The 17,361-nt window shown below is 37.6% G+C and overlaps 1 protein-coding gene across 2 annotated transcripts; it reads right to left on the reverse strand.

Annotated features, from left to right (window-relative positions):
* Window positions 1-6,387: 6,387 nt before the first annotated feature.
* On the reverse strand, window positions 6,388-17,252 carry DUT (deoxyuridine triphosphatase). 2 transcript variants are annotated; one of them, XM_040569789.1, is made up of 7 exons: window positions 17,066-17,252; window positions 16,620-16,770; window positions 15,129-15,220; window positions 14,041-14,085; window positions 8,117-8,191; window positions 7,181-7,251; window positions 6,388-6,740 (listed from the first exon to the last, which is right to left on the reverse strand). In XM_040569789.1, exons 1-7 carry the CDS (start codon window positions 17,070-17,072, stop codon window positions 6,684-6,686), a joined length of 498 nt encoding a protein of 165 aa, XP_040425723.1. In that variant the 5' UTR covers window positions 17,073-17,252; the 3' UTR covers window positions 6,388-6,683. The 2 variants fall into 2 exon arrangements, with proteins under 2 accessions (XP_040425723.1, XP_040425722.1); XM_040569788.1 differs by lacking the exon at window positions 17,066-17,252 and adding an exon at window positions 16,902-17,059.
* Between the last annotated feature and the right edge of the window lie 109 nt (window positions 17,253-17,361).

The raw sequence follows: 17,361 nt of genomic DNA on the forward strand, positions 1-17,361 counted from the left end.
GAAAAGTTGCCTAGATTTGCCTGTTGTATTAGTCAGTCTTACTCAGCTAGCATTTGGGAAAGCTATGAACAGGAGGCTGGAAGCTCTGTGCAGGTGGCCTGGGGGCGGGACACAATCATGGTTCCAGAAATAACAGAAATGTGAAGACCTCTTTGCAGCTTCTCTTAGTAAGAAACTGAGAAAAAGATGCAGAGGGCTGCACTTGGGTGAGGACCAACGCCCTGACAAAAGTACCAGTACGTTGCTGCCTCCCCAGAGCAGTGTTTTGTTTTTTCATTTGGCAGCACTCTTCTAGGCAGTGGGTTTTATCCACTTTTATAAGTGACATTAATATGGTTAATATTAAACAAAAAGCCTCACCAAGCTGACAAATGGGAGCCTTCACTCCATTCTTACACAGCTGTCTCTTCCTCTTCACATCAAGAGAGGGCAATGAATTCTCTGTTGCTGGATCCATGATTTCCTGGCTTTGTCACAACTCCTTTTTCAGTTTTCCCACATTGTTAATGTTTTAAGGCAAGTTGAGAAGAAAGGTAAGAATATGATTATTTCTTATTTTTTCCCCCCAAACAAAATACCTCCTTTTCTTTGACCACTGCCAGCCTATATTGCTGTGATACACTGTTATAGGATAGGATGGACAAAAAAAAAAAAGAAGCCATATTCTTGCAGATTGTGAATGGCCTGAATTACCTGTAATAGCCCTGACAGTTTGGACTCACTGCCAGCAGTAACTTCTACATGGAAGTATAGGAAAGTGAGACTTACATTTTGTGTTTGCTGCTGTGAAAACCTGGCATGGGCTTCCCTGATGCTGTCCTGTATCCTAAGGTAATGTACCTGTAATTTGTCAGCAACTGAAGTGCAAGCTGGCACAAGCAGGAACATTATGGTCAGGACTGAGGGGTTTTAGCAAGGCAGCACTAGATACATGCTGCCTTGCTCTCTAGACATGGCACACACAATCAGGCTTAGTTGCAAAGGAAAGGGAGAAGTTTTCTTCCAACTAGGACACACAGTTATTTTGTCTTGGCGACTTGAGACAACCTCTCGGACTAGCTAGGAATCCATAAACCACAAAATACTCATGCTAAAAGAATCTGGCTAAAGATAATACTTTCATGACTATTTGTTTTTTCTTTTTCTTTTTACAAAACAAATTCCTTTGCAGTAATCAATAGTAATCAAAAGAACTTTCTTCAGTTCAAGGACACCAGCTTTAAATGTTAAGGCTACAAGCAATATTAATTGATATGAAACTCTAGTATCTGTTACAAAATTTACTATACAAATGTCTTCTAAAGTCATTGTTTTTTTGATGTCACAAAATAGTAATATTAAAGTCTATGGTGAAACAAGCAAATGTGCATACACAGCTCACATTTGTTCAGCTAAGCATAGTTTTGTATATTAAAAACAGTAGTTGCTTTCTGGATGAGGGCTCTTGAATTATAAAATTAATTGGTCAGGTTTTCAGACTTGGCAGGGCAAAAGGTTTTCTTGCTGTGTTCTAACAGAGAAGGGGAAAAGCATCACTTCAGTAGTGAAGGGCCAAATAGCCACACAATTAATGGAGGGAAAATTTAGGAAAATAATTACGTTAATTCACTTCAGACCTGATCCTGCAACCTTTTACCATGGAATGACATTCTTTGCCCAGCAGCAGATCCAAATTTACACTTTACAGAATAACATCCTTACTGAGGTAGAGATTGCCAAATAGCTGTTAGTGAGGGAAGTGCCCTGTGTGCCAATTCTAGAAATCAGTAAGGCAGTACAGTTTGCCCTATATTTCCAGACTTTTGGTACCTTACATAACTAGGTACAAAATACTCATTTTTATTGCAGATTCTTTTCTTTGGAAGTGCAGTCATGTGCAATCAGGTGGAATAAGTGTGCTGATAATTTTCCTTCAGAAACCGTAATGATTAGCGATGTGGACACTTTTCAGGCAGAAACTATGAGGCACTGAAGCAAGCATTCACTTTTCTTGCACTTGAGGTCACAAATTTATGCAAGTCAAAAATGTTGGGCCTGCCAAAAACATCATGCTACACTCCACCAAATAAAAGGACACTGTTATTCTTACAAGGAAAGGTTTGACAGGACAGGAAATAGGCAGGGTCACAGAAGTTTACTTAATACTGAAACTTATTTAACCATCTTTAAGCCAAAATACAATGATAGTTATAAAAATATATATAGAAGGTGTGTATGTGGGGGGGGAAATACAAGAGTAGTGGACTGAGCTATTGTAAGAGTAGCAACCAATACAGAAACTAGGGAATTTTAATAAAAATTCCCTTAATTCACGTTACTGTATGTCACTTGCCTTTACTGGGTTAACATGCATTAACTAAGTTTTAATTAATGTCCTGAAGTTGCAGTGAAAGGCATCTGATCTGGAGAATCCAATGCAGTTTATCAAGCTATACACTACTTCCATTACAATGCAATCCTTAAGTAAACTGCATTCCACTTAAAGGAATGGAGGAAGGGGGAATAAGAGCAGAATGAATATGAAAGATAGGAAAAATGTTGCTGTTCACTACAATTTTCCATTTTTGTTGAAACACAGCAGGAGAGCAAAGCCACAGGCTTCTCTACTGCTCTTGCATGCCAGGAGGGATTATGCAAACACTGCAACCACCCAAATCTTATTTAAATTACAGTCATTGTTCCCCCTTTAATGGTTATACTTTTGCCTGCTTTCACTCAAATATTGCTGCATCTTGCTTTCTGCCAACTTAGTCCCAATGGGAGTCATCAACTCTTAATTACAGATGAACAGATCTCTGAAAAATACCTCTGGAGAAAAAAAGTAGAAAAAGCAAACTTTAAGTGCCATCTAGTGGCTGATTTATTGAAAAACATTACATTCAAAAACTTCTGTGTGACACAGAGAGTAACACAACTGTAGCTGAACTAAGGAAGCAGTGCTTGAATTCACAGCTACCAAAGACCAGGTTAATACTTCGAGGAAACAAGAAAAGGACTAGAAATAAATGGTGTTATTACCATAATTTTTCTTTTAAGCTTTTAGCCTGAAGTGGAGAGCTCAAATGGTAGGAATCATGTAGTGATCACCTGTTTCCTTAAAGACTCTCATCAGCTTATCAGAATGTGTAACCTTCCAAGTTGTCATATGTATTTCAGTTCAAATTGGAAAATTGAACCCTCTCACATCTCAAAAATGGTACCTAAACGATGGTGGTGAAGCTGGACGCAAGAATCTCAATTCAAAGGTTAGCTTTCTCCACCAAATTCATCTGGAGTTGAAGGTCAGATTTTCCTCCATCTCTATTTTGAACAAGTCAAATTCATTTCTAAAAGAAAGAAGGCAGACTGTTAGCAGCAATATCCTTTTCCTTTCCCTGCAGGAAAAAGCCACTTTCTGCAGTAGACGAGAATTCCCCCTCCCCCAAATTATTTCCCATTATAAAAGGTCCACATTCCTTTTACACAATGAGATTCTGCAGTATCATTCCTCAAGCTTTAGGCAACTCCTCGTGTAGATAACATGCCCCTTCTACAAATAACCAGTAGTTAACAGTGTAAACTTTAAACAGGTTCAGACAAAGCTATTTGTGAGACAATGGAGAGCATCCCAACAGCATTTTAATTTTTTTTTTTTTTTTTTTTTTTTTTTTTGCAAATAGCATTTTACTTCCAAGTTATTTCAGAGCTTTCCATCTCTTCGGTCTCGTACAGTGAGCCTTGGGAACCACTCCTCAGTGACAGATTTTGGAGAGAAAAATCTGTCTATATATCTTTGTAAGACTTGCACATTAGTTTCTGGCTTCTTGTGAGGTGATTTAATCACGCATGTCATTCAGTCAAAGACATACCTAGCCAGCTTTTCACTGAATTACAGAACTAATTTATAACTAGTTGTTAGATAGGCTAGTAATGAGCAAGATCAACAAGGTTAGTAGTCCTCTCTTCCTTTTGCTAATATAAAAATTCTTAAACATGATGATTTTTTTTATTAAAACAGGATCAAATGTGCTAATTAAAGCTTAGAATTATAAAGTTTAAACTTTGCTGAAAAAGTACCAGTCTATCTTCTCCCTACTTATAGGAAAAGGGTAAGTCGTATGAGTAAGAGACAGGGGAATTTTCAAGAAAAATAAAATAAATAAATAATTAAAAAAACTAAACTACTCCAACAGGTGCTCACAAGGAAACATTAATACTCTGGAGGGCATTGCTTTCCATGTCCATTGTAAATGAAGTCTGCAGGACTCTTAAAAATACGTATCAACTTCAGAACGTTCAATATGCTGGTATGTAACTTGGTACCTTGTAAGAAGTACTTATCTTCTACAGCTTTGCTACTCATATTGAAGCAAAACCCCAACTCTATTAAAGGAATTATCAGAATTTGTTATGCTAGTGCAGTGGTTTGATGCATACAGGGAGGAGTTTGGTGTAGAGATGAGCTTGAAAACATTTCCATTGTTTCAGATACCTTTTTTTTTTTCCCCAAGAAACCCTACTGGCAAAAACCTTGCAGTAATCTTAAACTCATTACATGCTTCTCTAGATAACGACTGAGACTGATGAAAGGGAACTCAACTACATACCAGTTTTCAAAATAAGTGAGCCTTTTTTGGTAAAGATACTTACTGGCCTGTATGTTGACAAATTACAACAGGCATGGATCTCTGTATTTACTGTCCCGTTTCTTCCTCATGCATCCTATCTTCTGAGATTGGTGGTGGTTAGAAAAAGCATATTTCCTCTTATCTCAGTATCTGAAGTACTATTATTATTCAAAAATAGAAATTAGATGTTTCCAACAGTTACCACAAATGATGTATAATATCAAGAAACCTTTAAACTTTTTCCTTGTGGGTTACTGTCTCAAGTGAGGTCACCTTAAATCTTTTAAGGACTTATGTCAATATATCCTGTGCTCCTTTTGTTGTTGTTGTTTTTGTTTTTTGCTGGGGAAGAGGGAGGGAAGAAAAGAGGAGCAGAAAAACTTGCCCTCATCTTAAACTCCAGCAAGAAGAAAGCTTTACAGAAAGGATTTGGTTATTTTAGGTCATTTAAATAGCCTTTTGTAATTGAAGTTCTTTCCTGGCAGATACATATATAAAAGAAAGGAATATATATAGGAAGACACTTAGTGTCAAGATCAGTTTTTCCAGTTGATGTAGAACTTTATTGGTATGATGTGCTTCTTGTTCACAATAGGTTTTGGCACAGTAAGCCTGCTTATGAAGGTCTGGGTATACAGATAAAACAAACATGTGGTAAGGGTGTAGGGGGGAAAAAGGCACTGATAAAAATGCACATGGAGGGAAACATTTTTACCCTGGTCAAAGATAAATGTACTTGCAGTTTCTGCACTGCCACATCAAGGTAATGACTATCCTATGATTAAAAGAACTGGGATGCTGTCATGTTACACATTATTTTCCAGCTTCTTAGGGAAGTGATAACGTGTTAAAATTTGGAAATAGCTGGTTCTAGACAAGGACATGAAACAAGGACAACAGAACTATAATCTCAGACTACCAAGGAGAAGAACTCGTAAACATCTAGGTCTATGAAAACTTTCTATCTTGCCACTGCTGAAACACTACTTAAAGCATTTTTTGTACCTGTGACCTTTCACCTAAGAAAACAAACAAAAAAATACAGACAGATGCAGGAAAAAAAAAAATCAGTTTGAGAGCCTCACAGCATTTTCCAATTCCTTTCTGTAAAGTAGAATATTCATGACTTTCCTTTTTGTTCTTCCTCTTGCGTGCACGCTCTTTCACCTGAAAGCTTTCAAGTCATTAAAGATTCCCACCTGTTAGAGAAACCATCAGGTTTGGGACTCATATTAAGGAGGATTTTATGAACTGGTCAAAATGCAACAAGTATGCCCACTGGAAAAAGGAAAAAAAAAAGGCAGTTTATGCAGTGCTGCGGTAATTCAGAATCATTCTTCCATAGAGTAACTTATTCACGATTTTGTCAACAAGCAGCAGATTTCATAGCATTTATTTACTATAGCTAAGTAATTTCCAGATGAGCTGTGTTACTTAGATCAAACGTTATATTGGCTGCTCTATTAATAGAGAGCTGAAAAACTGACTGTTTGAGGACTAGCTAAGGATCAAAGCCAGAACATTAGCTTTAAGCAGAAACATGCATTTTTGACAGGTAGAAGTGCAATAGTAAATATCTTCACCTTATTCTGATTTAGGTCAGAGCAGGAAGTCATATCGGTAGCTGTATTATCACTGATTCTTTATGAAATCAGCTCTCAGCATGAAATACTGAGATACATGAAAACTGGATTTCAGAAGATTAACGCAAACTGGCAAGGGAACAATCAGCCATTTCTGTTTAGGTAAGTAAACTAAGGATGAGAAAAATAAAATCACATTGTTAAATTATTTTTAAATTTATTGCAGTATAATCAGCACAAACAAGTACTTATTACTGAGGACCAAAAAGCTACAAAAAATAAATCATCAACCAATCGATCAAGTCATTCATGCACATTTCCCCCATAATGCAGCTGAATTAACTGCCTATAAACATAAAAAGGAGAACAAGTACAGAAATGTTGTATAAAACTTGAGATTATTTTTATGTACATCTAAATTCCACTCCTAACTCAAATGAAAATTTAGGAGTAACAAAAAAGCAACAACACAGAAAGCATATTAAAATAATTTTCAGTTCTTTCCTGTAGAACCAAAGCCACCTTCACCACGTTCTGTATCATCTAGAGCCTGAAAGACATCAATGATGATAAGCTGTTTTAGTGTTTTAACTTGCCTTTAATTTTTACACAACAGATATCATCTACCGTAGAGAAAGATACATTTACTCAGCTTCTAGCTAGCTATAACTCAAACTAAAATAAAACATAAGAGACAGATAGTTTTGAATACTTTCTGTACAAGTTTAAACAAATACCAAATGAAAATATTTCTCATGTGCCTTTTACCTCTGAAGACTTAAAACAAACAGAAAAAAAAAAACAAACCCTCCAGGTAAATGCATGCAAAGCGTAAAGATTTTTATTCAAAACAGCATGGTAGCGTTGCTGCCTAACACTGAAAGTAGTTTTAACACAAAGTATTTATTTAAACCATAAATCTCAGCTTATATATAACTATCTTAAACTACTGATTCTTGAAGATAGAAATATTTCCTTTTGTTAACTTACTTGAACTTCTTCTAGCTCAGGATAGAAAATGCGTTCGCAGATGAGCTGGGCAATCCTATCCCCTTTCTTAACTGCAACAAATTATAATTTCCTTTTTTAAAAAAGCAAACAACCAATACATAGCTTAGACAATCCCTTTCTAAGAGTATGAGAACGTATTTAAGTGTAAATACTTATCCGAAGCTTAGTTAAGCAAACATTAATAGTCCCAAAAATATACAGGATGTGATAAACTTGTGCTTAGGCCTCATAAATTAAGTTTCAACAGCAATACTAGCTCAAGAGATCTCCGCTCATTCCTGCTGCGACACCGTGGCATCTTAAGTGTTATTATGCATAAATACTGCAGATGCTGTGAGACAGTTCCATGATGTAGCTCCCTTGTGAACTAGATACAGGAATTAATTTCCCTGGGGCAAAAAAAAACAACCCGAACTGATAAAAGGAAAACAAAAACTCTGGTTAATACCAATTTTTGATTCAGAGAACTTTTGTAAGAAGTTTGTAGCCTTTTCTGCCACTTCACAGCCCAAATCACTAGCAGTATCTTAACTGGGTCCTGAGGCTTAAAAATGCATTTACAAAAGGAGAGCATGATTAAGGGAAAATTCTATCTTTATTATTCATATTTCCCAGAATCCCAGACTTTTTATCTCAAATCTTTTTTGCTGAGCAAGAAATAAACCAAATTACAAAGTTGTACTTCAGTAAAGCTCATGAATCTAAAGGTTAGCTAAGTTGTTCTTTTCTGCATGTCACCTAATTTAATAGTAGAAACTTTTCAGGTTTCCTTAACAGGACATTAAGTTTACATGTTTTTGTAAACTGTAAAAATGTTCTCAGATAACTTTATCTCTGCGTAGACTTTTAAACAAAATTAGTTTCTCATTTCCCATCAGATGGCTGAAAACAGGCTTTGTCTAGCTCAACACTTACCTTCAAAAGTCTCCTTGCCAAAGTTGAAGAGTACCACACCAATGTTTCCCCTGTAATCTTCATCAATAACACCAGCTGACAAAGAATTAAGAAAGATACTCGGTTAATAAATGTTGTCAGTATTTTAAATAATGCTAGTTCAGATTAGTTAGGTGAATGCCGTATCTCATACTGACATCCTTTAAACTACTCGTGCAATTAAACAATATATATGAAAACACTGACACATCTAAAACTGCTAGTTAATCTTACAAAAAGAACTGAAAAGCACTGTCATGTATTAAGAAGTGTTTTGCCATTGTACTACTAATTTTAGTTGTAATACCCTATCTGAAATCAAGACAGCTGTACCAATTTCAGCCTCCATTTATTCTGCTAACTACAGCTCCTAGAGTATCAAGCACAAATTTGTTTTCTTAACTCTAACACTTTATTTAGGAACTATGGATTTATATGGATTCCAGTCCCTTATCTCAGGCAAGCTAAAAGAACTAAAGCTTTAAGGAACTGATGGTTTCCTCATGGATTAAAAGCACATAGCAAAGCACAAAGGCTGGGAAGAACTGAGTTCTTGTTCTGCTGTGAAAGGCTGAGAGTAGGACTTCTGTAAGGTGCATACCAGGGCTGATTCCCTCATTTCAGAAGCAATGGGAGCATCCACGGGAGGAATACCCAGCTACATTCAAGCGTAAATACTGTATAAAAAGCTTTCTATTATATATAAACTATTAACTCTATATTCGATAATCTTTAGAAAGGTAGTTCAGGAGATTATTTATCTATATATATAAATTACCATTCAGGTTCTCTTTTCCCCTCTCAGATACAGGAAGTATGTTTCTAATAGAAAAAATGGAAATTAGATTTCCCTGTGGACCAAAGTATGTATTCTGAAGTCTGCTTGCAGAAATACTAAAATGAATGTCCTTCCCAGGCATTCAAGGAATTGTACATGCAAAATACTACCCGTAGATCATAGATGTCAAAATAAATTGTAGTATGACTATACTTTACTTTGAATTTTTATTGCTGAAGCACAACATATATAAGTAAGAATAGAAAATGAAGGTTTTTTCTCTGTTTCTTCAGCTGCGTGAAAGCACTGCCGTATGTACTGTACATAATGTTACTGTGTGATCTCTGCACTTGTTCTGGTGTGGAAAGGTATCTATAGAGCTCTATTTCCCATGTAATGTTATGGGTTAATCCAACCACATTTCTGAAGAGTAGCCTAATTAAGCTGCTAGTAAGATCAGGAGTATCCCCGAGTTCTGGAAAATCAGCAAAACATGCAGTTCTCATGTTAGCTCACTGGTATTTGTGTGCAATTGTTCAAAGGGATCCTACCTACAGAATACTGTCAGAAGTAAGAGTCAACAAATTTTAGGGGTTGCTATGTATGAACGTTTTCCAGAATCGAAGTTAAAAAAAAATCCTGAATATAGCGTTTGGTTTGGTTGATTCAAAGAGCTTGATGTACTGAAGCTACAGGTACAAGTCCTGTACTGTTTGTTTGTTTTAGGTTAGACCAACTTTCTGAAAGTCATCAGCTAAATTGAGCATCACAATGCGTCACTTACATTGGTCATCACATCTAAGAGGTTTCTTGCACAATTTCTACCACAGTTCAATATTACAATTCAATATTTAAAACCTTTAAAAAACTATTTAAAACCTTTAAAAACCAAACCCTGCGAGCCTGTGTCAGTGTATAAGCAGAAGAGAATGAACTATAAAATACCGTGAAAGCTGCTTCTCACTTCTAGAAATGTAGTCTACCTTCCTCCTTTTAAAACACAAAATAATCTATAATCCTCACATAATCCCTAAGCAAGGGGTGACACAAAGTGTTAGCAGGAGTGCTACACATATAATTTATACATACTACATATATGCATGACAAAGGGAGATTCAACCAATTGTTAATATCAGTCCAAACTGTTTTAAGCATCACTCAAGTTCTGCAGTCAGTTGCCCATTAATTTGGTGCTTTTGTTGACATGCATCAATCAGCTGAAGAGCTGAAAGTCAGGGTTTATATTTGGCAGATAAAATTGTGTACATATGCTCATAAATGCCCATTAAAAGATCATTAGCTCTTTGGATACATCCTTAATTTGACAAACCATTCTCAAGCATTTCTGTGCAGCTAAGAAAACATTTTTCTAGACTATATGCTGGGACAGATAATGTAATTAGAGACTGATAATGGAATTTGCTAGTTTAACATATCAAGGGCTAGTTTTATTTGTGTTATAGTATTCTGCTCTGATGTAACACAATACTCTAAAGTGATTATTAAAGTTTAATTCTATTTAAATAGATATTATGCTTTTGTGGGTATAGAATGTATCAACTAAAGTAATATCCTTAAATTTATACAGGCAAGAAAATCCTGTCACATTTCTGCTGGAATTATCTAAAGAAAATCTGTAGAACAATTGGTGGAACTTAAAGGCATTTTAATTTAACTTGTCTACCTCTGTATCTGACAGAAAGCAAGTTTATTTCTACATAATGACAAAAATCACACTTGATGCATTTGTTAGTGCTTAACTGCTAACGATGCTTCTTGGTCTACCTGTCATTCCTACTATTTTCTGGAGGGGAAAAAGAACAGTATCTAAAACTTAGCTTGTGTTGGAGTGTCTGGAGCTTAACTGCATATTAGTATTCTATCTCTTCTTAAACTTCAAACCATTTTTTTTTGAAAGGAGTGATACTGATTATAGTGGATATACTAATCTACAATCCACCTAGTCAGATGTGTTCCCTGACTTTTAAACAATGGCATTAGCAGAATCTCAGCCTTATGTATAGGCACTAAAATTTATTTTACAAGTATATGGATGAAAAGCTTGTCATGAACAGACACCAATTTCTTTTGACCACCTACTTGAGTACTACTAAAGAGACTGGCAATGAGTTTTGGAGTAATAATATGGAACTATTATTTAAAAGCATACAGATAACACTGAGTATTTTTATTTCTACAACTATCTTAACATTATTACTTTTAGAAATCAGGCTGCCATAACTCCTTCCTGTATTCATCATAGCTTTCAGACTGGGTATCCAAGGGTCATACCCTCCCCACAAATATGTAATTCTAGATGAAGTTGAGTATGTTTGTAAGAGAATCCTGCCCTTCAATGAATATATATTGTGTTCTAACACCAGTCGCTACAAGTTTGCCATGTGTTTAACCACTGTTGGCAGTAACCTAGTAAAATTCTTCTGAAAATTGTTCAAGCTTAAACTTTAGGTAGTTTCTCTTAAAAGTGGCTTTTCAGCAGTGGCCACTTTCATTTGAGAAACCTGTAATTTGTAAATATCACTTTAAAATTCAGGCTTCCTTCTTCATTTCAGCAAGCTTACCACTGGAGAGGATGACCCAGCCCAAAGAAATAAAATAGCGTGTAAAATAGAAGACAGGTGAGCTCTCTCGGAATTGAAAACTGTCTGGTAATTCAATGTGGAACACTGATGGAACGCTGATTTCTGTGTCTGAACTGGTCAGCAACATTTAAAACATAAGTTACTTACAGCATTCAGTCGACCAGGAAAAACTCTCACTAAAGCACTTAAGTTTTGTAAGCTTAGCTATAAAGTAAAGAATCTACAGAGAGCTTCAGACTTATTTTCTAGTAGGTGAGAATTGCGTTTCCCACACACTTCTAAGGATGAAAGCTTTCCAGCAGATGCAGAGTAAGGACATTTTTTTTTCCTCAAAAGCATACATAATACAAACAAAACTTGCAATCAGAGTTGAAGGTATGTATTAAGAAATAATTTTAAAATATATTTTGTGGCCAAACCCCCTGTCTAATGCTGCGCTGAATGACTGAAATACTTTCAAAGCCACAATAACTTCAAATTCCATGAAATAATTCCATTTTGTGTAAAGTTTCTGTAAAATTAATTGCCTTCCAATCCTTTTCTCTTTAAATGTATTATACCTCCATTCACATAGTCTGAGCTTAACTACCACCTGGACTGAGTTCAAACTACAGTATTTCTATCAGAAAATATATGATCCTTGGAAGATACAAGAAGGTGTAATCCAGGAGGACCTGACAGTCCTCCTTCTGCATGGGGTCAGAAACAAACTGTATGTACTGGGCATACTGGAAAAAAAAAGTTAAGTTTTTTGCCTTGGCATTCTGTTATTCCACAACACCAAGCTGCAATAATTATACACACTGCTGAGCACTCAGACTCTCTTCTAAATTATGTGTATTGGGTGGAAATCGTCTAAATCATTTTTGGAAAAACTGTGCATTAGAATTGGCAGTCTGGCATACTGTCTTACTCTGTCAGAAATTTGGCACACCATTTTTTGGGAAAGCATCCACACCTAGCAGATGTGAATTCTGAACATGTTCTTGCATGATCCCAATTTTTCCTCCTTGACTTGCAGGACTTCTTACAATGTATTTTTACTTAAATGGGTAATGGCTTTCATTGTTAGAAACATACCTAGGCAGGACAAATTAAAATGATATAGCAATTGTTGTTTGTTTTTTTCTTCATAAAAGGTCCTCTACTAACTGTTAGTAATCATTTTACTTGCGTTTTTTAAACTCTTGTTTTTTGAAAAACTGAACATAGGTCATCCTGTTAAGCACTTTTTATTTCCTTCGAGTACCTCCTAGTTTAACTTTCAGATCAAAAAGTGTTAGTATATATTTTTTCATAAATGAAGAAGCGTTTGTGTCACTTTTAAGAATCACACAGTAGTAGACCATGTACACTATATAGAGAGTCACAGGTGTATAGAGACTCTTTGATTCCCATCTTAGTGCTCTCCTTTTCATGTTACCCAGCAAAACCTGAAATAAATTGCAAAGAGGAGTTACTGCACAGGGTTTTTATGAGGCAGAAAATGTATTATTTAATTCTGAACTGTATTCTTGTACTGTTAGAACAATTTAAGATACATTTAGAGGTAGTTAAATTGCTGAGGTTGCAGCTGAGCGCAGTCTAACTCCAGAACAATCGCAGCAGTGAGAACTGTGTGATGTAGATGTCATTTTATAATACAGTATTAACAGAATTGCCTGTGACCTGATCAACCCCACTGCAAGACTTTTGACATCATTTATGTCATGCTGCAGTTATAGGGATATGGCAAAAGGATGATGAGACTTTCATAAAGGTTTCTGTTTTTATGTATATACGCCTATAATAATTGTTTTTAGAGATCCGTGAATTTCTAATTAAGATTAAGGAAAAGTTCAAAGTATATTAAAAGACAACCTGTTTAAAACACATCTGTTGCTAAAACTGATAAAAAAAGTAAAGACCTGTAGAAAGTGGGATTTGCTTTACTTGTTTGAAAAGATTTTCAGATTTTAAGTCAATAAACGTACAAAGTTAGTTTAAATTTTATTTGCTTTATATTTGTTGCATTTTGATCACTAAGAGTAAATTAAAGTTCTTTGTAACCTAATGAACAATTTTCTGCAAGTGAAGAACTGCCCACAGTAATGGTGTATTCCAGTGGTTTTTATCATTTTATTTGTGTACAATCACTGTCTTCTGCATAAAAGGAAATCTGTATGCTTTAATTTAATTCACTCAGATCTTACACTATGCTGAAAAGAATCACACACAGGTATTTCATGAAAATGAAGAAAGCATACTGTAAAAAATCATTTTAAAGTCTAAATCCCAAAATAACTTCTATGCCATGCACTGCTTACACGAATGTTATGTGGTTATTATAGGAAAATCAGTAATAAGCCATAAAGTTTTGAAGTAATTGTGATTTACTGGTCTTTGAGGGTATTACCCAATTATCTCCTTTTGCCAGACAACTAATGAAGCCAGCATTATTTATTTACACATATTACAATGTGAAATTAAGGCACTTCTAACAATCAAGATTTACGAAGTTATAGTAAAAATAACAAAAATCTTACCACCAACATCTATGAAGTGCTTTGCAGCTAAGCCAGAACGCGGTGCTAGAAAACAAGAATTTTAAGTGTATTTATTTTGTTTTTAAACTCATATAAAATATTTATAGGTTAGCGTGTTTGCATGAAGTTGTGTCAGCAAGAACTGTTTCCACAGTCTTTCTAAAATAAATGTGATTTTACAGGAACTACTGTAAATGTTATTGTATATATTAAAAAAAAAAAAGCAGCTGCTACAAGCTACATTAAGATTGAAAACTTTAAATGATGCAAGTATATCCTTGTTTAGACCACCAACTGCAGAGCAAGTTTCTCCAAAGAATGCTGGAGCAGACAATGACTATCTAGTGTTGGTTTATTTTTGGCTGTTACCACTGTTCTGGAATAATCTCAGAAGATTATTAGGTCAATCCATTTTAGTTATGATGGAAAACAGTATCTGACAAGCAATTTACTAAGAACATTACAAACATTAAATGATGTGCAGTTGTTTTTTTAATATATATCTTGGCCTACTTTAATGAGGTGCTAAAAGTTACTCTCTCCAGAATTCTTTGTTTGGATTAAAATAAATGCATGTGCACTCTCCTTTTAGATGAAAGGAAACAGCAAACTCTGAGCATGTTCTTCCACTGAGGTAGCTGTTTGTTTGTTTTTACTTAAGGATTTATATGTAATTCAGAAAAAGAATGAACAAAACATAATAGCTTGTATACATTCTCTCAATTATTTTGTCACTAGAAGTAGTAAAATTCTACCATACTCTCCTATTTCAGAGTTAATTTTTAAATAGTCAAGGGTGCATTTTCCATTTATCCATTATTTATTGGTCTTTGTCATTTGAATTCTGAAACTGCAGAGAAATAATTAACTATTGCATAGCCTATGAAGTTGTATGCAGGTTATGAACATTTTTACTAGCAAACTTCAAATGTTTTTCACAAATGTCTCCTATTAGGCTTAATAAACCACATAGATGTGAGATTTATTCTGCGCACATAAAATACATGAAAACAAGAATATAAATGTAAAGATCATATCAAACCTGTTCTGCAGTGACTTTGAAGTTTTTTTATAGCCTGCTTACTTACCTACTCGGCCATAGCAACCAGAAGGAAGGGCAATTTGAATGTCTGTTTTCACTACAGCCTTTTCCATAGGTGGTATCACACAGTCGTAGGCACTACATTACGGAAAGAAACGCTAGTTTATATAGAATATTGAAAAAAGACGTCTCTGTATTTTAAGGTACAAAATTACCCAGAATTACTCCTACTGGGACATGAGAGAACATGACCTACCATGGAATTTATACAAGAAACAGTTACAGATTGACAATATTCGTATAAAATACAAGATGCTCCCATTTTCACAGTGCTAGCTTTCAGTAGCATCATTTGAACAGCATAATTGTGAGATTGTTTCTTAACTGTTTTTAACTGGTAAGGGAGAGACAAAACATATAAATTAACTTGAAATTAACCAGGCAATGAGGATGTGCAATTTTGTGTGCCAAAGCAGAAACTTTAAGGAGTTTCTCTTCTGATTAAGCTTTCTACAGCAGGTGAGCTAGCTATAACCTAAAAATCTACTGCAAAATAATAAATTATGTTAAATTTTAGGCAACTTTTTTTCTGAGCAGGTCAGAAGTTTAAAATTTGCACAATTCTACTGAATTTAACTCAGAACTAGAGAGATTTTAAGCTCTTTCTCAAACCAGACAACTGGAGGCTTAAGGAAAGGGGGTGGTGACAGTACCATGCAGGGAGACTGTTCTACTGTTTTAGGCCAGCAAATCATGCCATTGAGGAAGAACTTATTTTTAAACACATGGAAGCATCAAAAAGTTTTCTGTGAAGCTGTCTTTTTCCAGGTGTACAGTACACCACTGGAACAAGACAAAAACAAACCTGGAAAAATTGAATACAATATAAAGCGCTGAGCGTGGTAGAGCACAGAGACGCGTAAAACCTCAGAGAGGAAGTCAGATGGTTAAGGGGAAAAAAAATACAGGATGGATATTCAAGTGATACTACAAAAGGAAATTAGAAGAAGGCAGAGTAAAGTGCAGCCATAGCTAGTGATTGTATCTGATCACTGAACAATGCAAACAACCACGTGCAGATATTCCTAGACATAATGCATGCCTTTCAACAACACTTACCAGTTGAAGCAAACCTAGCCCTGGGCAGCCATGACCAGGGCTCCTGCTGGGCGCACTATCAAACTGCCGCAACTTCTTTTGGCCGCAGCACCCAACGGCCAAGAGGAGAGCGGCAAAGCAATAAGCTCTGGCAGACCAAACCCATGAGTGCTGACTTTTTTTTATTATTTCACAGGAAAGCACCCAGTGCTGGTGCCAGCAGGAGCTCATGCTGCCGTGCCAAGCCTGACAGCGCTGCTGCCTGACGGCCTGGGGGCTGCGGCATGGCTGGAGCTCTGGAAATGCGGGGAGAGGGACGGGCACAAGGGAGCCGAGGCACCTGCCGGCCCCACGAGGCGGAGAGGGACGAGCACAAGGGAGCTGAGGCGCAGGGTGGCTGCTCGCCGCTCCCTGACAGGCCCCGGGGGAGGAACCTCACCTGTACAAGTCGTAGCCCGCGGCTCGAGCGGAGCCCCTGGAGGGAGCGAAAGCGTTCTCGGAGAGCTTGGTGAAGCGGAGCCTCGCGGAGGGCTCCCCGGGCGCCGAGCTCATGTGCCTCTTGCTGGGGGACGGTTGGGAGCAGGGCATGGCTGCGGGGGACGACACAGAGCTGGTCGTGAGGAGGGGCAAAAAACGCGCGAAAACGCGAGGCGGGAACCCCGCCTCCCCCCGCCGCTGAGGGGGGGGCCGCCCCCTCCCTTCCCCTCCACCCTCCCCTTACGGAGCGGCTGGAGCCGCACGAAACGGGCCGCCATGGGGGCGGTGCAACGCCTCAGGGCGCCCGGCGCTCCCCGCTGCTGGCCGAGGGGCGGCGGGCTAGGGGACGGGTGGCGGGCTGGGGGACAGGGACACCCCCGGCTGGCTCCAGCCCGGCCCGGGCCCTACCTGCCATGCGGCACGGAGCAGCCCCGGGCCCCGGGGCGCGGCGGCGGAGGCGCCGCCGAGGGGCGGGCGGACCCCGCGGGGGGCGCAGCGTTGCGGGGGAAGGCGATGGCGGCTGCACGGCGGGCGGGGCTCGGCCACGCCGCTGCCCCCTGCAGGAACCACGGTACCAGTCCTCCTCCTCCTCCTCCTCCTGAAGCCAAGCGTAGTCCCCCCGTACGCTCACGTTGGAACCTGCCGCCTTTGGGGCTGCGCAACTTGTGCTTCACCGCGTGGATGGATGTATTTTTCTCTCCGCA

This window comes from Cygnus olor, chromosome 11 (assembly GCF_009769625.2).
Source record: "Cygnus olor isolate bCygOlo1 chromosome 11, bCygOlo1.pri.v2, whole genome shotgun sequence".
Lineage (NCBI taxonomy): Eukaryota > Metazoa > Chordata > Aves > Anseriformes > Anatidae > Cygnus > Cygnus olor.